Source organism: Myxine glutinosa, chromosome 13, assembly GCF_964187855.1.
Source record: "Myxine glutinosa chromosome 13, kmMyxGlut1.1, whole genome shotgun sequence".
Lineage (NCBI taxonomy): Eukaryota > Metazoa > Chordata > Myxini > Myxiniformes > Myxinidae > Myxine > Myxine glutinosa.
Window position 1 is genome coordinate 1,575,111 of NC_136273.1, and position 25,907 is coordinate 1,601,017.

General features: G+C 42.9%; 1 protein-coding gene across 1 annotated transcript in view; it reads right to left on the reverse strand.

Moving 5' to 3' along the window:
* Positions 1-25,907, reverse strand: part of LOC137439185 (putative voltage-dependent N-type calcium channel subunit alpha-1B) — an 856,614-nt gene that overhangs the window by 190,335 nt on the left and 640,372 nt on the right. Inside the window, exons 33-34 of the mRNA XM_078766934.1 lie at positions 5,542-5,625; positions 5,215-5,331 (exon numbers count right to left, since the gene is read on the reverse strand). Coding sequence (XP_078623060.1) covers positions 5,215-5,331; positions 5,542-5,625 — 201 coding nt within the window. The remainder of the gene's footprint in view (positions 1-5,214; positions 5,332-5,541; positions 5,626-25,907) is intronic.

The window sequence follows — 25,907 nt, forward strand, 5'->3', positions numbered from 1 at the left end:
TCTGAGAGTCTGGCCCCGTGGTTGAGAATCCCAGACTACAATACATTGATCTCCTCTTTTCTGCAACTGTCCTGCTTTTCTTATTGTACTAAATACATGAAGGGTTGGGTTGCAGCAGTTGCTATCAAAAATCTCATTTTCTAAATAAGAAAGAAAAACCCAACTGCGTAGTCTAAGAAAAAAGATCATCCAAGCTCATGTAAGCAACACCTGCTTTAGAGTCCTTAGACAAACCATAACGTTAAGGCCACCGTGGGGAACGAGGCCAAAGAGTACCTAGGCGAACTGGGAACCGCAATCATGGCGTGTCCTGTAAGGCCCTGGCGCACAACCAAGAGCATCTAAGTGATCTGTGAACAGCAATCATGGCGCGTCCTGTAAGGCCCTGGCGCACAACCTGGAGCATCTAAGCGATCTGTGAACCACAATCACGGCGTGTCCTGTAAGGCCCTGGCGCACAACCTGGAGCATCTAAGCGATCTGTGAACCGCAATCATGGCGCGCCCTGTAAGACCCTGGCGCACAACCTAGAGCATCTAAGCAATCTGTGAACCGCAATCATGGTGTGTCCGTTAAGGCCCAGGCGCACAACCCAGAGCATATAAGCGATCTGTGAACCGCAATCATGGCGTGTCCTGTAAGGCCCTGGCGCACAACCTGGAGCATCTAAGCGATCTGTGAACCGCAATCATGGCGCGCCCTGTAAGGCCCTGACGCACAACCTAGAGCATCTAAGCGATCTGTGAACCGCAATCATGGCGTGTCCTGTAAGGCCCTGGCGCACAACCTAGAGCATCTAAGCGATCTGTGAACCGCAATCATGGCGTGTCCTGTAAGGCCCTGGCGCACAACCTAGAGCATCTCAGTGATCTGTGAACCGCAATCATGGCGCGTCCTGTAAGGCCCTGGCGCACAACCTAGAGCATCTAAGTGATCTGTGAACCGCAATCATGGCGTGTCCATTAAGGCCCTGGCACACAACCAAGAGCATCTAAGCGATCTGTGAACCGCAATCATGGTGCGTCCGGTAAGGCCCTGGCACACAACCTAGAGCATCTAAGCCATGGGTTCCCAATCAGTGGGCCATGGCCCACTGGTGGGCCACAGCACGTTTTCCAGGTGGGTCACAAAGACTGCCCAATACTTGCCCAAATAATATAATCTTTTCACGCACAAGACCTAAAACAAGAGTTCAATTCTGTGTGTGTTGGTGGTGGCCAGTGGTGGCCACCCACTATTCCCTGCATATTTTTTTAGACTTGTTTTTTTTATCTTTTTCCTTCCCCCCCCCCCCTCCCTCACTCCCCCTTCTCCCCAGAAACCCTTCTGAAATGACAAAACGAGGATATGATGAGCAATACATAAAGTTTGGATTCACATCATTACATGATCATGAAGAATTAAAGGGACAATGCGTCCTGTGCCAGAAAGTTCTCGGAAATAAATCTTTGCGGCCATCGAAGTTGAAGCTCCATTTGGAGAAGATTCATCCACATCATCAACATAAGGATGTGGACTTCTTCAAGCGAATGGAAAAGAACGTGAAGCACAGTGCTTGGATCAAAGTGGAACATTCTTTCAGCAAAACAAGCGTCTTACGGAGGCTTCTTATGCCGTCAGGCTCCTCATTGCGCAACAGAAGAAATCTCACACAGTCGAAGAGACTCTGATCAAGCCATGTGCTCTGAAGATGGCTAGCATTCTGCTTGGAGAAGAAGCTGAAAAAAAGTTCAACAAAATCTCCCTGTCAAATAATACGGTTCAAAGGAGGATTGCTGACTTGTCTAGTGACATAAAGGAACAGGTGATTGCTGAAATCAAAGACGCTGCATTTGGATTGCGCTCAATTCAGTTGGATGAATCCACAGATGTTTCATCCTGTTCCCAGCTTCATGCCTTCGTTCGGTATGTGAAGGGTGATTCCATCAAGGAAGAATTCTTATTCTGCCGTTCTCTCGAAAGAAATACCAGAGCTGTGGATGTGATGAAAAAAGTAACAGAGTTCTTTGACCACGATGAACTGAACTGGCACAATCTCTGTGGAGTGTGCACTGATGGCGCCCCAGCTATGCTCGGAGCAAAAAGTGGCTTCCAAGCGCTTGTTCTAAATCTATCTCCAGGCATCATTTCTGTTCATTGTCTGATTCATCGGCAAGCTCTTGCTTCAAAAACCCTTCCATCTCATCTTCAGGATGTTCTTGAACAAGTCGTCAAAATTGTGAACTACGTGAAAAGCAGTGCTTTGAATTCCCGACTGTTCAAGCAATTGTGCACAGAAATGGATTCAGAGAATAAGAACCTGATTTACTACACCAAGGTGCATTGGCTATCAAAAGGAAATGTTGTGGTACGAGTGTTTGAACTCCGAGAAGAGATGCAGAGTTTCCTACAAATGCAAGAATAGCAAAACTTGAGGCTTCCTTCCATGAAAAGCTGTGGGTCTTTCGCCTCGCATACCTTGTGGATATTTTTGATCAACTGACCAGACTGAATCTAAAGCTGCAAGGAAAGGGAACAACTATCATTCAGTTCATTGACACTCTTAGTGTATTTATACAGAAGCTTGAAAACTGGAAACGAAAGGCTGAGGACAACTTTACCATGTTCGAATCTCTTTCAGAAGTCACTATTAATGAGCCGTTGCATCCTGGCGTTGCAAAGGATGTTGTGATACACCTCAGCTGTCTCCGATAATAATTTCTGCAGTACTTTCCAGAAATTGGGAGAGAAGGACTGGCGGTCATGAGGAATCCTTTTCTTGTTAAAGTCAGTGACGTCCAGGATGACCTGCAAGATGAACTGATTTAATTTCAAAATGATTCTGGATGCAGAGATGTCTTTCAAGCTTCCTCTATCTCTGAGTTTTAGCCAAAAATGATGGGAAGCTACCCCAACATTGCAAAGGAATGCCTTCGGAAACTCCTGCCCTTTGCAACAACTTATCTTTGTGAATCAGGCTTCTCAACGTTGGTGCAGCTGAAGACAAAGGCTCGGAACCGCCTTGAATGTGAGGCAGATCTTAGATGTGCGCTTTCTACAACAGAACCTAGGATTTGGAAACTGGTGCAGAATATTCAGGAGAACATCTCTCATTAAAGTAGCTTCAGGTTAAACTGGTTTGAGTTTTTTTTTCAATTGGTAGATACTGCAATGTTTTGTGTTGCAGCCCACAAGCAAAGCACCCTGGAGATGAGTTTTCAAATATTTTTTATTTTCCTGGTTATTATTGCAATGTGTTAATAGAGTTTCATTTCTTAATTTAAAATAAATATTTGTTTTTTATGGAAAAGCCTTGAAGTCTGAAGTGTTCATTTGCCTTTTCAATTGATTTTCTTGATGTTCTGCTCTAAAAATTTCTCGCACGACCCTTTGTCACAAATAAATTTGCTTTACTTCACTCGCATTAATTCATTTCACAAAGAAATTGTTCAAATAAGAAATATTGTTCCATTAAATACTCTAAAAGTCTAAATTGAATTAAGTTGTGGTTCTTATTGACATTTATTTGGTTTCAAAAAATTGCTATGATCCCCACTGGGCCATGGCATGTCAGGTCAAAAGCCAGTTGGGCCACATAGCGAAAAAAGTTGGGAAACACTGATCTAGGCAATCTGTGAACCGCAATCATGGCGCGTCCGTTAAGGCCCTGGTGCACAACCTGGAGCATCTCGGCAATCTGTGAACCGCAATCGTGGCGCATCATGTAAGGCCCTGGTGCACAACCTAGAGTAGCTAAGCGATCTGTGAACCGCAACCGTGGCGCATCCTGTAAGGCCCTGGTGCACAACCTAGAGTAGCTAAGCGATCAGTGAACCGCAATCGTGGTGCATCCTGTGAGGCCCTGGTGCACAACCTAGAGCACCTATGCGATCTGGGAACCGCAATCAGGGCATGTCCGGTAAGGCCCTGGTGCACAACCTAAAGCACCGAGGCAATGTGGGAAGCGCAATCGGGGCGCGTCCGGTAAGGCCCAGTCCCAGAAACAGAATACTTCATTACATTGACGGTGAGGCAAAAATCAAAGTTAGAGCAGCTGGAGTTAAAATATGAGGCACAAATGGCCTGAAAGGTTTAGTTGAGATCGAGTTTAAATATTGCCTATATTCTCTACCTCAATGTGGAACGGACGATGTGCTTCCGTGTAATTTAATAGATTAAATCATAGCAAATTGGCAACATAATCTTTATGTTTTGGGGAAAGACAATCCACATTCAAACAAAACACAAAATATATAATATTGAAGCATCAGGAGGAACCCAAAAAGGCAAAGATGCAATCATCAAAAGGAACCTAGATAGCAATCAAATTTCAGCTGCCTCCAATCTCAAACCTGCTCAGGTGCAGCCAAGTCAGCCTTACAAAAATTATCTCCAAGAGTTCACCTCTCCGTAGACAAAAGAAAAAGGATAAAACTGGCAATGTCATTACATGAGGACACACACGGACACACATACAGGCACACACAAACACACACGGACACACACGGACATACTGACGAGACAAACACTTACTACAGCCACTGATCTTGTTAATGTGCTGACGTCACTTCCTGGGATACTCATCAGCGACAAATCACATCCGCGACGTCATAACAATAGCGCCGCTTTTCTCACCGTACTCAGTGGGGCATTTCCTCAAGAGGAATTTCCTCCTCCACATGGATGCCAACCGAAGGGGATTGTCCGTGCAAGCAAGGAAGCAGCACCTACCATTTTAAAAGTCTCTGTATGACTTGAACCGATCCAAACCGGACGGGTGTTTTTTAGGAGACACCATCTCCTTACTGGATGGCCGTTGGCTCCTTACGGGAGCTCAGCCGCCCTTTGCCAGGTGTTGTTTTTTGGTCCTGGCAGGTGTCATAGTCATCCTCCCCACTAGCAAAGCCAGTGAGGGGTGTCTGCTTAGTCGCCGATTATAATCCGACCGTGCGGCAGGTATCACTGGGTTACACGTTACCAGTGGCAATCCCAAAAGACTGACCTGACTGACGTTGCATGAAACAGAAATTATCATGTTTTCATCTAAGCAAAACAGGGTGCCGTTGTTGGCACCCAGAAAGTTCAAAATGATTGCCATAGGTAAGGCATCAACTTTTGTTCACCTTTTGTAAAGTCTCCAACATTTCTTCATCTCACTTCAAATAAATTCACCCCAATTACTGATGATCTGAAAGACTTCTGCAAGCCGTTGTCCCATTCACCTGCACGTCTTACCTTGAATGACTGCACAAATGTCCACAAGAGGATACGGATGGTGTACCCTTGGCGCAGAAGCTTGATGAGCCGTGCCGCTCTGAAGAGCCGAAGAAAACTGAGGTTGATGAAACTTCTCTGTAATGGAAGAAACATGGAGGAAAGTGGCAGGGAGGAAGTGGATGCGTTCTTTCAGGAGTGTATGGGTAAATAGGAATTGGGTGAAGGGAAAATGCCAGGTAGAAACCCCATAAGACCAGAGTTGTTCTTTTCAGTCATGTCAGGTTGGTGCACTGTGGTTCATCAGGAAATTGGAAGCTATACATCTATCAGTTTGTACCGCTGTACCTTAAGCTCCATCACAATGATGTCCGTGATACTTCCGAGCACCGTAATGAAGTCAAACATGCTCCATGAACTCTTGAAATAATTCTACAAGAGAAAAATGCGAATGCATTGTACATTGTTTGCATTGATGCATTGAAATGCATTGTACATTGTTTGCATTGATGCATTGAAATGCATTGTACATTGTTTGCATTGATGCATTGAAATGCATTGTACATTGTTTTGCTCGACATTTGGAAACAGGAGGTGAATAACTCGTAACGGATATGACACAACGGAAGACTGCTCTCTCATACAGGAAGCAAAGATACTACGGCAGAGCAAGATAATCCACTCGGCCATGAATGGGAAGTATCTGATGGGTGCCATTTTAGGAAGCAACTACGCAAGGAACGCTACCTAAGATCAAGGCAATGTATGGACATGTAAGGTTTAGATGTATTGTCTTATTATTATGTTTGGACGTTACACTAAGATTAGATGAAAAAGTAAAATAGCGACATCATGCAGGAACGCTTATGTGCGAATGGGGAGTGTGATCAAGCAAGGCACAATGTAACATTTTACCCTATACCGACAATCATGGGTGTCCGCAGGGGAGGGAAAGGGGGGAATTTGCCCCCTGGACCCCTCACCATTTTCCCTTATGCTGTAGGTCATAAAATCAAGATAGAAGGTCGTTTGGAATAACTTTTATGTGTCACAAATTCCACTTTAAAACGCGATTTTAACGTAAAATCTCCACAAAAAATGTGCAAATTCCTTCTTTGTTTTTTTGTATACAAGATCGAGGCTCGTGTAAGCTAACATTAATCACAAAAAAAAGCAGACATCTCTATATATAAAGGAGTGTGTGTGTGTGTGTGTGTGTGTGTGTGTGTGTGTGTGTGTGTGTGTGTGTGTGTGTGTGTGTGTGTGTGTGTGTGTGTGTGTGTGTGTGTGTGTGTGTGTGTGTGTGTGTGTGTGTGGTGTGTGTGTCCGCTTATAACTCAAGAACTACACATCGGAGAAAAGTTTTAGACACAGATTCGGAATCAGCATAAAATCCCGGTGGTTTCAGGCTACGTTTTATTTTAATATCAATGGTTTAAAAAACCGCGGCAGCTGCAATTCCATGGTGTAGTTTGTGGCGGCGCTAGACGTTCGGGGTGTATTGCAATGGTTTGTCGGGTTTGGCTGTGGGTCCAGAATAGCTCCCATTTCCTTATGGTCTTCCACTTTTATTTTGATTCTTCTGTTACAACGCCTTCCTTATCTACCATATATCCCCCCGACGAGGCCTCTACATAATTTCATGTGGCAGAATTTCGTTCGTGCATTTTGAGTGAAAGAACTGAGACGAAGTTGTAGGAGGAAGAAGAGGTGCGGTCACTGTGGAGGCCTCGATCGTGAGTGGAAATGGCGGGAATTGCGTTTGTATCGCAAAGTAAAGGATCTGCATTCATTTCTGAACTTGTATTGGTGGATTGTTATACATCTGCATTATTTTTCAGAAAAAAACTATGTTTAACTTGAAGGCTCCAAGCACGGACTATATATATAGCCCACATTGAGGTAAAACTAAAAGTAAAAAGCCTGCTATCGCTTGCCAAGCTAGCTGTTCCCCCCTCCCCCTCCCCTCCAATCCCCCCTCCCCCTCCCCCTCCACTCCCCCTCCCTCCACTCCCTCCTCACCTCCCCCTCCACTCCCCCCCTCACCTCCACTCCCCCCTCACCTCCCCTCCCCCCTCCCCTCCCCCCTCACCTCCCCTCCCCCCTCCCTCCCCCTCACCTCCCCCCTCCCCTCCCATCCCCCTCCCCCCTCCCCCCTCCCCCTCACCTCCCCCCTCCCCTCCCCTCCCCCTCCCCTGACCTCCCCCCTCCCCCTCCCCTCCCCCTCCCCCTCCCCTCCCCCCTCCCCCCTCACCTCCCCCCCTCACCTCCCCCCTCCCCCTCACCTCCCCCCCTCTCCCCTCTCCTCCTCCCCCTCCCTCCTCTTCTCCCCTCTCCTCCTCCCCCTCCCTCCTCTTCTCCCCTCTCCTCCTCCCCCTCCCTCCTCTTCTCCCCTCCCCCCCTCTTCTCCCCTCCCCACCCTCTCCTCCCCTCCCCCCTCACCTCCCCCTCCCCTCCCCTCCCCCTCCCCTGACCTCCCCCCTCCCCCTCCCCTCCCCCTCCCCCTCACCTCCCCCCCCTCCCCCCTCCCCTCTCCTCCTCCCCCTCCCTCCTCTTCTCCCCTCTCCTCCTCCCCCTCCCTCCCCCTCCCTCCTCTTCTCCCCTCCCCCCCTCTTCTCCCCTCCCCTTCCTCCTCCCCTCCCTTCCCCGCCCGGCAATGCCGGGTACTTCCCATGGCCAGCTGTACGTGGGCTGCTCGAGGGTTGGAAAACCAAGCAATCTTTATGTCTTGGCACCAAGTAAGAAAACCAGAAATGTTGTATACCAAGAGGTTTGAGAAATTGAAAATTGACAAAACGTCATGTAGGAAATGTACTGTGATATTGCTCTAAAATATACATGTTCTTTTCATCATATATTTGTATTATTCTTATTCAACCCGGGCGAAGCCGGGTACCTCAGCTAGTACTTCATAAGATAAAGGGAGTGGGAGACAAGATGGGGAGAGAGAGGGAAGCATGCAAGTACAACATTTGAGAGCAGGGACACCGGGAGATCTGTGGAGGGAGAGGGCTTGGGGGGAGGAGGCGTGGGAAGGGGTGGGGGAGGTAAAAAAAAAAAAAAAACACATGGACACTGCTAGGACTTCCAGCAAAGAAGTCGGTATTTCAAAAAAGTGGATCTGGGGTGAATTAACGGGGGTAGAAAAGATCAAGGTTGAATGAGGGAAGATAAGAGATGGTGGTGAACAGCTGTTTTAAAGACCTGGAGGGAGGAGTGGGATTGAAGAGAGTGAGGGAGTTTGTTCCAGAGGCGGGGAAAAAGGGGAATGAAAGAGTGAAGGTGAGCAGAGAGTCTTGATTTTGACAGTTTGCTGGCATGATAAGAGGGTTGCTGGCAGATCTTGTGCCACCTGCAGAAATATTTGGGGGACAGAGCCCAGAGAGAGCTGGGGGAGCAACAGAGCTGAGCCTGCGGTGAGTGAGTGAAAGACCCTCAGAATCAGCTTCATCGCGGGAGATTCCAATGATTCTGAAAGCTTTGGTTCAACAGCGTGAAGACGAGCTAGGTGTGAGGCAGGAGCACCATCCCAGAGGGGAGAGCAGTATTCGATTGAGCTGCGGATGAAAGCCTTGTATGTGGTGAGGAGCTCAGGTGTGCCAAGGAAGGACTTCGCACGATGGAGGATGCCCAGTCGGCGACTGACTTTGGAGGCCAGCTTGGAAATGTGGTTTTCCCATGAAAGATCCTGGCAGATAGTGAGACCCAAAAGCTTGAGCGACAGAACTTCTTGGAGAGGATTGTTCAGAAAGTAGATGGGAGGGTTGTCCAGTCGGTCTTTTCGGAGAGACATAGTGAGAGTGTGAGATTTGTCAGGATTGAAAGACATGTTAGTAGATGTATACGGTAGGTTCCAGACCAGGCCAGACCCAGACCACATTCCCCACATCCTCCTTACCCCCAAACCGAAACTGCCTCAACCCCAAAAACAGGAAGCGACTCACCACAAACCGGAAGTGACCAATTAATTAATTATTTTCCAATTTTCACATTTTCTCGATTTTCCCAATGTTCCAAATTTTCAGATTTCACAATTTTCAAAAAATAAAAAAATGGATTTTCAAAATTTCTGATTTGTCAGATTTCACGATTTTCCCCAATTTTTTTTGTCAGGGTATATAAAATGGCCGGACCCATTTTCAAAATATTTCAACATATATTTAACACAATTAGACGGTTGGTTGAGTCACTTCTAATCTGCTTACATAATTATAATACAAATAGGGATAACAACACGCAGGATGAATGATTACCCGCTATATATTTTCAGCCTATATAAAATGGATGATTTTTTTTACCCGTGTGGGAAAGTAAGATAAAATTTAATAATCATAAAAATCTCCCAAATTCGTTAAGATGCCTAATAGTCGGGTCAAGTGGATGTGGAAAAACCTGTTTGCTTTTAAAGATGCTCCTTACCCCAAAATTTTTCGATTATGAAAATTTAATAATTTTCACAAAGTCAAGTTTTCAGCCAGAGTACCAACTACTATCACAAGGTTTTAATGTGGGACTTAAAAAAGAAGATATAATCGGTTTATTTAAGCTTCAACACGAACTAAATGAGCTCAACATTGAGGATGTAATACAACTATTTTGTGATAGTCCACAAAAATGGAAAAAGAAATCAAAACCCACATCACCTACAACCATAACTGTACTCTCACTGTACAACATTTTATCCTCGAGATAGATTGGAAATTAATTGGAAAAACAATGATTATGCTGAAGCTTATAAGTCTTACCAAAAGGAGTGTGAAAGCAACGGTAATCAAGAGCCCATTTTGGATATGGCGTCGTTTAAAGACATATATACAATCTACGCGATTGACCTAAGTGCGCAAAAGGAAACTACAAGGTCTAATAGAGTGGATGCTTCCCTATACATCGAAAGAGAAGAGAATGAAGAAGTTGATGCATATTGTTTACTCTTGGAAGAAACAGAACTACAGATCAATACGGATAATGGTGTTATGACCAATATCACATAAGTAATAACTAGGAAAAAACACTTTTCATAAATAAAATGAGTAAAGTAACAACTGACGTATATATTAATCAAATCAATCGTGATAAACTATCATCTTGTATCCAAAATCATAAACCTTGTAAGATTAATGTTCGTACAATTCAAAGAAAGGGTGATATGAGAATTAGTGTTTTGCTCACAAAAGTACAGGAGGGAAAACTAAATAGTGCCAGTTCACTTAGTTTAAAAATGTCAAAACCTATGTTGAAGAAATATTCACTAAAGGAAATAACAGGAGGATTTCTTCCGCTTCTAGTCCTAATCCCCTTAATTGCCGGTGCTGTAGGTGCAGCGGGGGCGGCGACGGGTGGTATTTCAACAGCGGTAAAAGCCGCTAACGAAAGGAAATCTCAACTAGCAGCCCAAAAAGAATTGGAAAGACACAACAAGGCGTTGGAGAAAGAAGTTAGTGGAAGCGGTGTAATTGTAGATTTTGCTGAAAGGCTTGAAAGTTTGCCTGATAGAGCGAGATCGTTAGTTGGAGATATGCTTTCTTTTATCGCATAGGCGGGTGTTAAACTAACTAAAAGAGGTAATGGGTTATATCTTTCTCCTAAATAAAAAGAAAAAAATTTTTCGAAAATAAAATGGAGGAGTGGTTTAAACATTTTGGAAAGGAAACAACGTCAAATATAGAACTCGGTAAATATTGCAAACAGCTAAACCTCAATAACGTATGTATTTGTATGAGGGATGAATTACCAAAGTTACCTAAAAATACAAAGAATATTATAATGAATTTAGAAGATAATAGTGGGAATGGATCTCATTGGACTTGCATTTATAATGGCAGGGGTAAATATTATTTCGATAGCTATGGACCACCTATTGAAGTAATTAACTTCCTACCGAAGGGGGAGAGTGTTTGTCAAACGTTTCAAGTCCAAGAAGTAAATTATAAATGTTGTGGTCAATTATCTTTAGATGTATTATTTCACCTCAACAATAATGAAGAGTTTTCTGATATTATTTTTACTTTTATTTAAAATGACCTACGTTGGAAAAGACGGTTCTATGTTTAGGGGATCTCAAGAGACGACTGTTGATTTATCAAATTATTATACAAAGGCACAAGTTGAACGACAGAAATATGATATAACTAAAAATCTTAATATGAAAAATAGTTATAAATTAATCAATTATCCGAGTCCCACAGATACCAACGACTTGGTGAGATTAGGCGATGTATTACACTATATATTCCAAGAGAAAACAGCGCGTTATGACAAACAAGTAGAAATTACAATCACAACACCTGGCTCTCCAGACCACACCCCTTTTCGTATTAAATTTAGTGCGCCACTTACAATCAAACTTTATAAAGAGGGGGATATTGTTAATATGGTAATTGATAAATGGGGTATGATATAATAATAAATAATAATAATAATAAAGGAGTCTTATATGGCCCCATCAAGCAGAGTTAACGACCCTCGTGGCGCTTTACATTATCATGCGAACACACACACACCGCACACACATACACAAACATACACACACACAGACACACCTTCACTCTTGCCCTATTCCTCTCCCTTCCCATTCAAAACCCACAGATGTGTATTCTCCCCTCCTCCTCCCCCTCCCTCCCCCGCACATGTACACAAACATACTCTCGATCTCTGTCCCACCTCAAACCAAAGGGAAAACAGGACTTAGACTTTGAAAGACTTGTGAAACAGATAGGTTTTGCAGGAGGTTTTAAAGGCAGGAAGAGAGTCAACATGTCGAACAGAGGAAGGCAAGTCATTCCAGAGCAGAGGTGCAGCAAAGGAAAAGGATTTCTCACCAAACGACTTGGTGCTGGTGCGCGGCGGCTCTAGGGTCATAGAGTCGTCGCTTGAACGAAGCCGTCGCCGAGGTTCATAGAGAGTGAGCAAATCGGAGAGATAGTGAGGTCCCGTTCCACACAATGATTTATAACATAGTGTGCAAATTTTGTATTGCACACGAGCAGAGACAGGCAGCCAGTGTAAAGATTCAAGGAGCAGAGCAACATGGTCAGACTTCTTAGCCTTACAGACAAGACGAGCTGCAGAGTTTTGAACCTTTTGTAACTTATCCAAGAGAAACTGAGGGCAGCCAGCATACAAAGAATTACAATAGTCTAGCCTTGAGAGGACAAGGCCACAGACCAGAGTTAGAGCAGCCTGAGGAGTAAGAAAGTGGTGAATGGATGCGATCTTTCGTAGCTGAAAGTATGCTGATTTGCAAGTTTGAAGTACTTGCTTGGAAAATGTCATGTTACAGTCGAAAACCACACCAAGGTTCTTGGCCGACGAAACAAAGTTTACATCGGTTTCACCAACATGAATAGTGGTAGGAAGTCAACATTGTAGAGGACATCTGTGCGATCTTACAATCATAGACACTGTTTTAGCATCGTTCAGCTGAAGTTTGTTTTGGGTCATCCACGCCTTCACGTCGGCAATACAGCCTTCTAACACTTCAACAGTGGGCACGATTTGTTGAATCGTGCTTCCTTTGTACAGCTGATTGTCATCCGCAAAGGCGTGGTGATCAACTGAATGTCTGGCAACAAGATAAAATAGAGGCTGAGTGTACTAAAGAAAGAGGATAGGTCCCAGGACTGAGCCCTGGGGAACGCTAAAGGAAAATGGAGAAGGGGCTAATTTCTGGCCATTGACAACAACTGTTTGCACTCTATCAGTAAGATAGGACATCAGCCAAGAAAGGGGAGTACCAGTTATACCAAATGTGAGTTCAAGACGACGAATTAAGACACTATGGTCAATCGTGTCAAAGGCGGCAGACAAGTCAAAAAGCGCAAGAACGGAAACCTTACCACAGTCAAGAGAGGTCAGAAGATCATTGGTTATTCGTAGGAGAGCAGTCTCGGTGATATGGCCTGGTCTATATGCTGACTGGCGAGAATTGAAAAGATTATTTGAAACTAGATGGTCATTCATCTGTGATAGCACAATTCTTTCTGTGATCTTTGACAGGAAAGACAGGTTGGAGATGGGACGGTAATTTTTCATGTCGTTAAGGTCAAGGGTGGGCTTCTTAAGAAGTGGTTTAACAAGAGCTTGCTTAAAGAGAAGCGGAAATGAACCAGTAGTTAGAGAATCATTGATAACTGCAGTAATAAATGGGAGGAGGGTGTCCAAACACTCAATAAACAAATCGGTGGGAAGGGGGTCGAGATCACATGTTTTTGTGTTTGACTTGAGGATTGTACATTTGACAATTTCCTCAGTAACAGGAGTAAACGAACTAAGAGGTCGTCCGTGAAAGCAGTGTTCAGCATCATTGAAGGAAAGGAGTGACTGCTTGTCAAGATTGTTTCTTATTGACTGAATTTTATTGTGAAAGAAATTCAGGAAGCGTTGGGGTAGTTCGTTTTGAGGAAATACAGTGGGAAGAACGGATTTATTTTTGGTGGCAAACAGGCGGTTGGTAATGCTGAACAGTTGCTTGCAGGAGGAGCTCCTAGTAATCCGATCAGAAATATATGACGTTTTTGCTTTCAGAATGATTTTTATGACGAGTCTTTTAGCTATGTTATACAACTGTTTATGGACTATGAGGCCAGTCTTCAGCCACTGTCTCTCGGCACGTCGTCGTTCCTTTTTGGCAGCCCTGACTTCGTCGCTGACTGCGCTGAACCACGGAGTACTCCTGCGTCTGGGAACGGCGCGCCATGTCACTGGAGCATGACAGTCTAACGCTGTGCGGAGGCAAGAGGCAAGGTCTTCTGCAGTGATGTAGGAACGGCCAGAGAGACGGGTGTGAAGGTCCTCTTTAAAGGCGGAACGGTCGATGGCACGAATGTTGCGGGCAGTGATGAAGGTGGGCTGAAGACGGGGAACAGCAATACTTAGGTGGCTGGTGACACAGAAGTGGTTCGAGGCGATAGCACAGGTCACTGACATGGACTGCACACACTGGTCATCGCATCTGTGCACTAACCAATCCAGGATGTGTCCTTTAACGTGTGTAGGCTGGGAGACAGACTGAGACAGACTAAAAGTAGAAAGGAGGTCAATGATCTTTGAAGTGAGAGGAAGTTGTGGTTGGTCGTAGTGGATGTTGAAATCTCCAAGAATCAAGACGAAACCAGGAAGAGTATTGCAGTGGTCGAGCAGATTAGGAAGCTGGGTCACGAACATAGAGTCAGTAAGCTTGTTTTTCCGGTTATGTGGAGGTCGGTAGAGGCAGAAGAAATGAAGAGTGTTTTCTGACAGAGTGAAGGTGACATGGGCTAGCTCGTAGGATGAATGGTCGAACGAAAAGTCATGGTGAAGGAGACAAAGGGAGAGAAGTTGTCTCTGTAAATAACAGCCACGCCCCCACCCCTAGAGGAGTGAGGAAATGACTTCAGGGTGTATCCAGGTGGGGTGAGATCAGCACATCTCGCTTTGTCACCACTGGGTCGGAGCCAAGTTTCGGTCAGAAAAAGCACGTCGATATCATTATCTTGAATAAAAGAGGTAATTTCGGTTCGCTTTTCAGGACTATTTACAGACTGAGCGTTGAATAAGGCGAGAGACAGGTCAGAACGATGTTGTTTTGGTGCTGTGTATGTTCTACAGGGATCGATGAGGTTATTGAAGTTGATCGGGGACACTTTTTCGCAGGAATTATTAAAATGTGGGCCGGGCCGTCGCTGGTCACGAAGAGAAATCACAATCGGTATTTTTCTCTGCTTTCTCCTCCTGCCTCGCTTTGTGCTTTTTCTCGGGAGACCAACGCCAATTTAAAGTTCTCTAAGGCCTGAGACGAGTCCAGGAGTCAATCGAGTGGTGTTGTTTAAAGACAAAAGTTTTTGCCGAGTGTAGCGAATAGGCCTCGGGACAGAGAAGTTAGAGTGGATAGTCGAGCTCGGTGCGTGCAGAGGTGGGGCGAGCGATGGGGCGAGCGGTGTGACAAGCGGTGGGGTGAGCGATGGGGCGAGCGATGGGATGAGCGATGGGGTGAGCCGTGGGACGAGCGATGGGGCGAGCGGTGGGACGAGCGGCAGGGTGAGCGATGGGACGAGTGATGGGACGAGCGATGGGACCAGCGAAGGGGCAAGTGGTGGGACGAGTGGTGGGGCGAGCAGTGGGACTGGCGGCGGGACGAGCGATGGGGCGAGCGATGGGACGAGCGATGGGACCAGCGGTGGGACGAGCGGTGGGACGAGCGATGGGGCGAGCGATGGGGCGAGCGGTGGAACGAGCGATGGGGCGAGCGGTAGAACGAGCGATGGGGCGAGCGGTGGAACGAGCGATATGCCTGATTTAGGGTATAATTGGTTCTTTTCAATAAAGTTGGAAGACCTACAAGATTTTATTTGGTCCCGTAAAGAAGAATATTACCCCGTTGGTGACCATAATGCGGTATGTGGAAACACAATTAGTAGCCAACTAATACATGAGTTTGGAAGTAAAAACTTATATGGTAGCATGGCGATGGTTTGTATGACAAAGAGCCAAGACAATCATATAAATATACAAAGTCTGGGAATACAATCAGATTTGGTGGTGGGAAGATGGAATGGTATTACCTGTCATAGTATTAATCTCATGTATATTTCAAAAACAAAAATGGTTATTTAATTTGAAATAAAATAATTGCAAATTATTTTTTATTTCATAAGCTCTAGATTGATATTGTATAAAGGGGGCCTCCATTAGCTCTCACATTGCTTCCCTCTTCTCCTCTTCCCTCTTTGCCTCTACCCTTGCTTTTGCTTCCCTTATTTCCCTTGCTCTCTTTGCTTCCAACCTTGCTCTTATTGCTTCCCATTTTACCTTTTCTGCCTCTGCTCCTGTTTTCCCCTCCTCCTCATCCCTTGCTGCTCTTATCACCCCTTCTATTGTTGCTCTTACTTCCTCCTCTTCCTTTGCTGCCCCTGCTACTCCTACTACCCCTGCTATCCCTTCCTCTCTTACCCCTGCTACTCTTGTTTCCTCCTTTTCCTTCTCTCTTTCCTCCTTCATCTTCTCCAATTCCTCCTTCATAGTCTTCCATTCCTCCCTGCCCTTTTCCTCCTTCTCCTCCTTATCCCTCTCTTCCTTCTCCTTTTTCTCCCCTTCCTCCTTATAGCCTGGTGTTGGCTTAGCGGTTAGGGTGCCGGCTTGGGATCCTAGGATCCTGGTTTTGAATCCCTGTCGATCGCTGAATTAACGCCAGGGGGGTTGACTCAGCCTGTCATCCTTCCGAGGTCGGCAAATTGAGTACCAGCTTGCTGGGATGAATGATCACGGTGTGTACCCCAATTTAGAATAGGTACACCGTATCCCTGCGCATCGTAAGAGGCGACCAAGGGTTGGCGTCAGGAAGGGCATCTGGCCATAAAAACATTGCCTCAAACAGGGCACCATGTTTGTCATGGGGCCCGCAAGGCTAACCCCTGCTCTAGCAGGGGAAAATGGCCTTAAAACGATCATTCATTCATATTCATTCCCTCTCTTCCTCCTCCCTTTTTACCCTTAGCGCATCTCCCCAGAGCACATTATACATATATTCATCTGGATTTTGAGCTATTCTTGTATTTATAATTATTTTTCTCACAATAGGGTACCAATAGGATTTGTTAACATTTTCTAAAAGACTTTTATATTTCAATAACTTTGAGAAGTTCATTTTTATTTAGTATTTTAAGCAGGTCTCTAGTTGTGGGTTTTACAATATCTGTATATGGCCAATCCTTAATTACAAACTTTCCCTGTTTATGTTCCAATTCATAAGGAATTAAAAATGTTGCTCCCTTTTCTTGCAAGTATCCTTGAATACAAAAATTAAAATTCTCCTGAAGTAGTTTTCTTGCCATTTTAATATAAAAAATTATTAATTATCTTCAATTGGGTCAATAAACATTTTTACCATGCGTATAACACTATTACAACATAAAAATAATAGTTTGGGGATATTATTCTCATTCATTTCTGTATGAATTGCAATAGGATTACTCGAAATAGAACCACGTTTCCCAATACGCGTAAATAGTTCCTATTCAAAATAACCATGATAATCTGATTTATTAGTTATCCCATCCTCATCCTCCTCTATTTCTGTTTCTGAATTAGTGAAAGAAACAATCTTTTTTACCATTTGTGCCATCTCAAAAATAAAAGAAAGTGTATTATTACTGCATTTTATTTCGATGGTTGGCGTTTTAAATGATTGACAAAGTGAATTAAAACTTGATGGTGAAATAGGGGTTGGAACCGTTTGATACGTTTGAATATTTACGGGAATTATATTTTGAACAGATTCTACATTAATTCCAAGCCACATGCGAGAATTATCGACCAACGACTTCACATCAACGATAAATTCAAGGAGTGTTTCCATTTTAAAAACGAGCTCTGCTTTGCTTTTGATACATTTGAAAAACTGTTTTATGTGTAATCCAAGTCCAATGTGAAGCATATCCGTATGGTTGTAATAATATTCCTCGAAACAATCGCAGGGTAATATAACTTTGATCAGTATGTTTTGCGTCGTATACGTTTCAAGATGTAAGCCTTCGGTAGTTATCGTGAAACAAATGGTATTCATGTTATTATATAACAATTCAAACAGGGCTTTAAACTTGTTTGAATGTTTTGATCGAGCATAAAAAAGCATTACTTATTTTAATAACGCAATGTTTCTTTATACTAAAGATCAATTTTTTAAAATAATTTATTTGCCAAGTTTTGTCTTTTGTAACTCTTGTGAATAAAATGACCCCAAGATTTCTTCTCCATGTAAATCATATAACTTATAAGTCCAAGGTACTGTATCCGTTACCTCAACGATTTAAAAAAGTTCATTAGTCCATCTCTTTGTATAACCCTTCTCAAAATGACTTTTCCATCTGTATATTCTTACAACATCGCCAACTTTGAACTTTGGTTTTCTCAAATTAACCTTCTTTTCATATTCTAATTTTGTAACCGTTTGTGCTTTTTTTTCTTTTGTAGATGAATGTACCACATTGTTATAATTGTCAACAATATCCTGAATTTCCGTTACCCATTGTTGAGAACCGACTTGTGTGAATTTTTTTATATAACCTCTCTTTCAAAGTGCGATTAAAACGCTCAATAACAACTGCTTTTCCTTCATTAAATGTACTGTATAATGTAATGCCATGCTCGTTAAGAAATTTCATAAATATGCTGTTGCCGAACTCCGTCCCCTCATCGGTCCACAGCTTCTTTGGGTTCCTTTTACTTTTATTAAATATCTGTTGGAAGGCTAACATCAGAGTATTACCTCTCTTGTTTTTTCAGGGGAACAACCCAGGCAAATCTACTTCTCAAATCAATAATGGTTAAAGCATATTTGTACCTGTTATTATTTAGTTCAATTAAATCAGCAGACCAGATGTGATCTCCACCTTTGGAATAAACCTTCTTTCGTTTAAACTTTGTGATCATAGGTTTGTGTAACTCATTAGCTAAAATGACTCCTTCCTAAGGTTTAATATCATCCTTGGAGTTTAGTAGTTTTTTTGAAGGGCAATTCCAAGCCCTAATCTCAATTTAGCGCCTATCATCTTCTTCACGATAAACCTATCGACTTTCTCTCTCAACGTTGGATTTCGGATCAGAGATAAATGATACAGCATTTCTCTATCAGCTTCATGTTTTTGGTCCAACGTAGTGGCATTACCACAATCAATGTCATGCTTCATACACACCTCATCAACCCTGTTTTTAGGTTTAGACCAAGGTTTAAGGTTGCCATCCTCATCTAGTCTTTTATCTAAATTTGTTCCAGGACTGCAGAAGGAATAACCCGGTAGATGCAGTTCCCCTGGAATCCCCGTGGTTGTAAATTTAGTCCCTGATATAATTTTTTGTATATCACCCCAACATTTAGATGAGATGAATCGACACTTTTTAGTCCCGCATGTTACACATTCTCCCTTTTCATAAACTCTATTCTTTTTATTTATACCGTAGGAGATATTTTTAGTTTTGGTTTTCTTTTTGCACTTGATACAATAACTCATTTTATTATTGAATTATTTATATTTTTAATTATGTACATGTTCCCATTAGAGCGACAATCAATTCCATTGTTTAAAATAAACCTTTTATCATCATAAGCCTCAAGAGCTTTCTTGTTCACCTCCTCCGTATATAATTGATGCGCATATCTTCTTATCGTATTCATTTTTCTAAACTCCTCTTTCTTTAAAGTTAAACAATTATAATAATATTTAAACACTATTTCTTCTTTGATAACACCTTTCTTTATTCCTTTTAACTTCTTATCACATCTTTCCATATTATTATCATCAATATGTTTATGAGCATAAGCCTTAGCTCTCAATCCAACATATTCAGTCATTACCTTTCCTCCTAATTCATCCTTAAACTTTCCAATAACCTTTTTATTCTTTGAGGAAAACAACTTATCAGTTGGCTTATAACTGCTCGTATCATACGAGTCACTATCCTCAAGCATATCTGAATAAACATCTTCTGTTTTAATTTCTAAAATGAAACGATCCGTATCCATATAAAGTAGAGAAACATTATTTTGATATTTCTTCTTCAGGTTATTGTAAAGGTAATCATACATGAGTAATTTTGAAAAATCAAGAACCATCGTTCCTATATAAATAGGTTTATCCATTTTAATACTCGCTTTTTGCAAATGAATAGCAACAAAGTTCTCTGAAAACACCACTTCTCTTTGAAAACTAGGTTTATTAATTAATTTTGCTGCTTGCTCTAAAGATGTAGTAAGTCTTATGTTTTCTCTATTCCTAAGATTTTCCATTGTCTTTCCAAATACAGAATTATTCATCAATTTATAAAAGTCTTTCTCAAAATCAGTTTTTGCTTCGGTTCTCCTTTGAGTATTAAAATCAATATACTCCTTCATCCAATGACTATGGTTAAACTGTATAACTCTATGGACTTTCTTTACTATCAATCCTGCCAATACATATTGCTTCAAGTTCTTTTGGTGTAAAACATAATTTTCTTTATCATATAATGTACAGACTTGGCATTTGATATGGAATTTTTTTTTTGTGGGGGTGAACTTACTTTTGAAGATGTCTTAGAACCAAAAGTTCATTGGAATTATGTTTAAATTATTCTAGATTTTGTTAATGTGACCTTTAAAAGAAACAAAAACCACATTTGACATTTCGAAACAAATAAATTGATCCTTGAAAGTGATGTAAACTGATATCGAACTCAATTCATGGACAGTACTGTGTTAAACTTCTGTATGTTTTCCAGAATTATCTCTTTATTTTGCACATTAGCCAAAATTTTTTTTAACAAAAACAAAAGTGAAATTACGACTGGGATTACGGACAGTAAAATTACAGTTCAGTACTTCGTGTAACCCCCCACGAGCATTCAGGAGAGCACGTACACGTTGAGGCATGCTGTTCACGAGATTTGCCAAGGTTTGGACAGGAATTGCTTGCCATGCAGTGACAATAGCCTGCTGCAATTCACGCACAGAGGTCAGCTGCTGGTCCAAGTGTTCGATTTGATGCATTAATTCTGCCCACAAGTTCTCTATCGGATTCATATCCGGGGACATGGCAGGCCACTCCATATGCTCGACGCCACGGTCAGCAAGAAAGTGTTGGATCATGCGAGCGCGATGAGGCCGTGCATTGTCATCTTGGAAGACAACGTTTCCTCGAAAGGCTGCACGAGCAAATGGAAGCAATGTTTCTTCCAGAATGGCCCTGTACTTGAACTGGTTCAGGTTTCCATTCAGAACAACCAGGTCAGTTTTGCCCCCTGCATGAAAAGCAGCCCAAATGGTCACCACACCACCTCCAGCTTGGACTCTTGGCACTATACAATCTTTGTTTTAGGCTTCATGCACTTGTCTGCGCACTCGGACGTGGCCATCTTGACGATAGACCAGAAATATAGACTCGTCACTGAAGATCACGCGATTCCAGTGTCCTGGCTGCCATTGGCGGTGCTCTCTGGCCCACTGCAATCGGCGCTGGCGGTGTTGTCTGGTCAGGCATGGCTTTCTCAGGGGACACCTGGCATGATAGCCTGCTTGAACCAGTCATTGGTTGACTAGCCTTCTGGATACAGGCACATTTGTCATTTGCTGCCACTTAGCCCGAAGCCGATTAGCTGACTTGGTACGGCCATTGCGGACTAACCGGTGCAGCTGGCGATCATCCCTCCTTGTGGTTCTGCGGAGTCGTCCTGGCCTCGGTATTGGAGTAGGGACACCCCTCTGAGCATTTCGTTTCAGGATCTTTGACACCTGACCTTGAGTGATGCCATACTGCCGAGCAATAGCACGCTGTTTCATGCCGTAATTTCGTAAAGCCACCACTCCATGACAAACAGCATTGTCGAGTTGACGGACCATCTCCAGAGGATGCGGCAATAACTTTTGGAGACGTGCAGCAGTTGTTTTCCACTAATACAGAATGCAACAACCCTTGTATACCCGACTGTGAAGCCAATCATCAAATGCACCTGTCCATACATTTTGCCACGCCACCTGTGATATAATCCTGTTGTTGACTTCTTGCTGCTACAGACAATCAGTGACATGGTTCTTTTAACAAATAAATCACCAAAGTGTAAAAGAAACTCACCAGATTGATATACTGAGTTAAGAAAGTAAACCCAAGTCAAGAAAAAAAAAAATTCCATATTAAATGCCAAGTCTGTAGTAAGTAATTTTTCTGTTGGTTTACCTTTTATATTAAATGTTCGTTGATAATCACTTCTTTCGGACATTCTTTGCTAGGGGCATATGGTAGATCTTTATGTTTATTATGTTCTTCAGGATATTTTAAATCAACCTCAAAATAATATCCAACTTCCGAATCGTCCAATTCTTTTTGTGAGGATGTAATGATGTTTTGTAAAACCTTTTCATAATCTTTCTCTTCAACCCATTTGCGTCCTCCATAAGGTAGAGCGTGAGACAGAGCCCACCCATACAAATTATTAGCATCATAATACATCAGGTAAGAACTATCTTTCGTATCATCATAATTAGGAAGATACTTATTGTTAGCCTTAGCATATCTCTTAGAACATACTTGTGATATTCCCCCTCTTTTAGCCTCTTCTATCACCCAAAGTATTTCTACATCACTGATTAAATCCAGCTTCTGTTTCGTCATTTTTAGCATGGCACTCCAAGCTAATCTGGGAGCTGTGTAGTAGTGGACGGGATCTAACCCATATGATTGTTTATTATGACAAACTGTTCAAAAGGTTTCAAAGAGGTCGGCTAGTAGTAAGACGTCGGTTTTAAGATACAAATCATGATACTCTCCAAGGTTCTTTATGTTAAACGTTTTCCAAATATTTTGGGCTTGAGTGTATTCTTTATCAGTTATATGACATTTATTTAACTTGTTATAGAAACATTCTTCAGGGGGAAGTTGTGTTTCTTTAAATCTCCCAAATGAATCCATGTAATCATACAGGCATATTCCCTTTTGTGATAAGAGTTCAATTTCTTTTTTATCTGATACTGAAAGACACGGAAAGATTTTAATATTTGATGCCAGGGTGCGCGTGCGAGGAGAGCTCGGTGTGTGAAGTACCAACCGAGAATGAAGGTGTGGAGGTTGAAAGAGGTGACAGTAAGGGAGGCATTAAAAGAGAGGCTGAGTAGGGTAGAGGATGATGTGGTTGAGCTTGAAAGTGGTTGGATGTCAATGAAAGCTAGTCTGTTGGGAGCCATTGGTGAGGTATGTGGATGGACAAAAGGACCACCGAGGCACTCGGAAACATGGGGGTGGGATGATGAAGTTGGAAAGAGGATTGACGAGAAGAGGAAGAAGTTCAAGGAGTAGCAGAAGGCGAAGGCTACGGGAGCAGAAACAGCAGAGCATGAAAGTTATAAGGCAGCCAAGAAGGCTGCAAAGAAAGAGGTAGCAAAGGCGCAGGAGACATGTAGGAAAATGTTCAGAGAACGCTTGGATTCGGAAGAGGGTCAGAGAGCAGTATTCAGGATTGCAAAGCAGATAGCGAAAGAGAGGTGTGATGTGATGGGGGTGAGTTGCTTGAAGGATGAAGTGGGACAAATCGTTGTGGACCCAGATGGAATGAAAGGAAGATGGAAAAGATATATGGAAATGCTGTTGAATACAGAGAATGAATGGGATGGCAACATAGAGAGTAACCCAGTTTTAGGACCGGCAGAGAAGATAACTGAGAAGGAAGTTGAGGAAGCGATAAAAGCAATGAAGAGTAGAAAAGCGGGAGGGCCGACGGGAGTTGTGGGAGATATGTTGAAGGCAGCAGGAAGTTGGGGTGTGAAGAGAATGACAGAGATCTGTAATCTGGCGGTGAAAGAAGGCCGCATTCCAGTGATTTGGCAGCTGAGTACCCTCGTCCCTCTATACAAGGGGAAGGGTGACCCACTAGAGTGCGGCTCGTACCGAGCGATAAAGTTATTGGTGCATGGAATGAAGGTATTGGAAAGGGTGTTGGAGAGGAGGATAAGGAAGAAAGTGAAAATCGACGAAATGCAGTTTAGATTTATGCCAGGAGGAGGAATGACAGACGTACTTTTTATTGTGAGGCAGTTGCAGGAGAAGTACATGGAGAAGAGGAAGAAGTTGTTTCTTGGGTTTGTTGATCTGGAGAAAGCATTCGATAGGGTTCCACGCAAAGTATTGACATGGGCAATGAGGAAGTTAGGAGTGGAGGAATGGTTGATCAGAGTAGTGATGGCAATATACAAAAGAGCACGCACAGCTGTAAGGACGAAGGACGGGAACAGTGGTGAGTTTGAGGTGAAGGTGGGAGTGCATCAGGGGTCGGTACTAAGTCCACTACTATTTGTAGCTGTGATGGAATTACTGGCTCAGAACGTAAAGGAGGGTTTACTGTGGGAGTTGTTGTATGCAGATGATATGGTCTTGATTGCGGAAAGTATGGATGGACTGAAGGAAAAGATGAACAAGTGGAAGGAATGTATGGAGACAAAAGGTCTGAAGGTGATTATCGGAAAGACGAAGGTGATGGCAAGTGGTAAAGCATGTGGTGAGGTGGAAAGAACTGGGAAGTGGCCCTGTGCTGTGTGCAGGAAGGGTGTCGGAGTGAACTCCATTCAATGTACAATGTGCGCTGAGTGGGTTCATCAAAAATGTAGTGGTCTGAGAGGGTCATTAACCAGTGTGGCAGCTACATTCAAATGTAAGGTGTGCACAGAGGGAGCTGCAGATAGAGGAAATGTTGAGTTGGATCTTGGAGACGGCATGAAGCTGGAAGGTGTGAACATTTTGTTACCTCGGAGACATGCTGAATGGAGAAGGTGGATCAGACTTGGCAACGGTTGCTCGAGTGAGATGTGCATGGAAGAAGTTTCGGGAACTGAGTGGCATGCTGATGAGGAGGGGAGTGTCGTTGAAGCTGAAGGGAAAGGTGTATGCTGCATGTGTGAGAAGTGTTATGATTTATGGGAGCGAGACATGGTTAATGAACGTAGAGCAGCAATGAAGGTTGGAAAGAGTGGAAATGCGAATGGTTCGATGGATGTGCGGAGTATCGTTGAGAGAGAGGAAGACAAATGATGAATTGCGAAAAATGATGGGAATAGAGCCTGTGATTGATGCTGTGAAGATGAACAGGTTGAATTGGTTTGGTCATGTGTTGAGGAAGGATGAAAGTGACTTGTTGAGAAGAGTGATGGAAATGAATGTAGAAGGAAGTCGAGGACGGGGAAGACCGAGAAAGACTTGGCTAAAGATGGTGGAAGAAGAAATGCGGGCAAGGGGGTTAACAAGGAGAGATGCAGAAAATAGGGCAAGATGGGGAACATTGTCATGGGGACCGCAAGGCTAACCCCCGCTCTAGCAGGGAAAATGGCCTTAAAATGCATGTTGTTGTTGTTGTGTTGTATGCCAGGGTATTTGATGCTAGGGCGAGGGTAGATAATGGACTTGCCATAAATTTAAATGAGTCAAGAAACCTGATGTGGGTCATATCATATATATCTTTACCTTTTTCTTTGTTAAATCCTATTTTTGTTCGTATTGTTTTTGTGAATGAAATGTAATCCTGATCTGTGGTAGGAATTGCTGAAATATTTCCATATGTTTTTGAAAGCTCCTTAATAAATAGATGTGTATCATAATGGGTGTTGTTGTGAAGAAAGACCAGAATGAAATTGGGGGTTTTATAATTAAGATTACATACATTATGGGCCGGACCCCTATATTTCCCAGTGAGATGACAATGGTCTCTAACCTTTGGTCCCCCAGTATTTTCCTTCCAATCAATTTTCTTCCCACAGATATGACAGATGCTATTTAGCTGCTTAAATTCTGTTTCTTCTGCTTTTGTTCGGGGGTTCATCGGTTTATTTGTTAATCTCATTATCTTTCTTAGCGTACAAGTCCTCTTCTAATCGTTTTATAAACTCAGAAGCCACATCTTCTCCTCTATAAAGTTCTTGTTTGTCGTATTTGTCGCCAACGGATGATTTAATATAATAATAAAACCCACAAGGAGTATGTTTTTGATATTTATTCGTGGATGTTTCGTTTGGTTTTGAAGAAGTGTCGTTTATCTTTTCAAGAATACATTCAAAGTCAGCATATATCACGAATGGGTGTTTTATAGTTTTATCGAAATCTTTGAATGATGTTTGAACCTCCTGCCGGCATATTAATTACGGTGGCTTTATGTGTGACACAGTATTGTGTGTTTGTCTAATCTTTCTTGACTATTACAGAAGTTGAGACATCGCTTACAGATGTATTTTT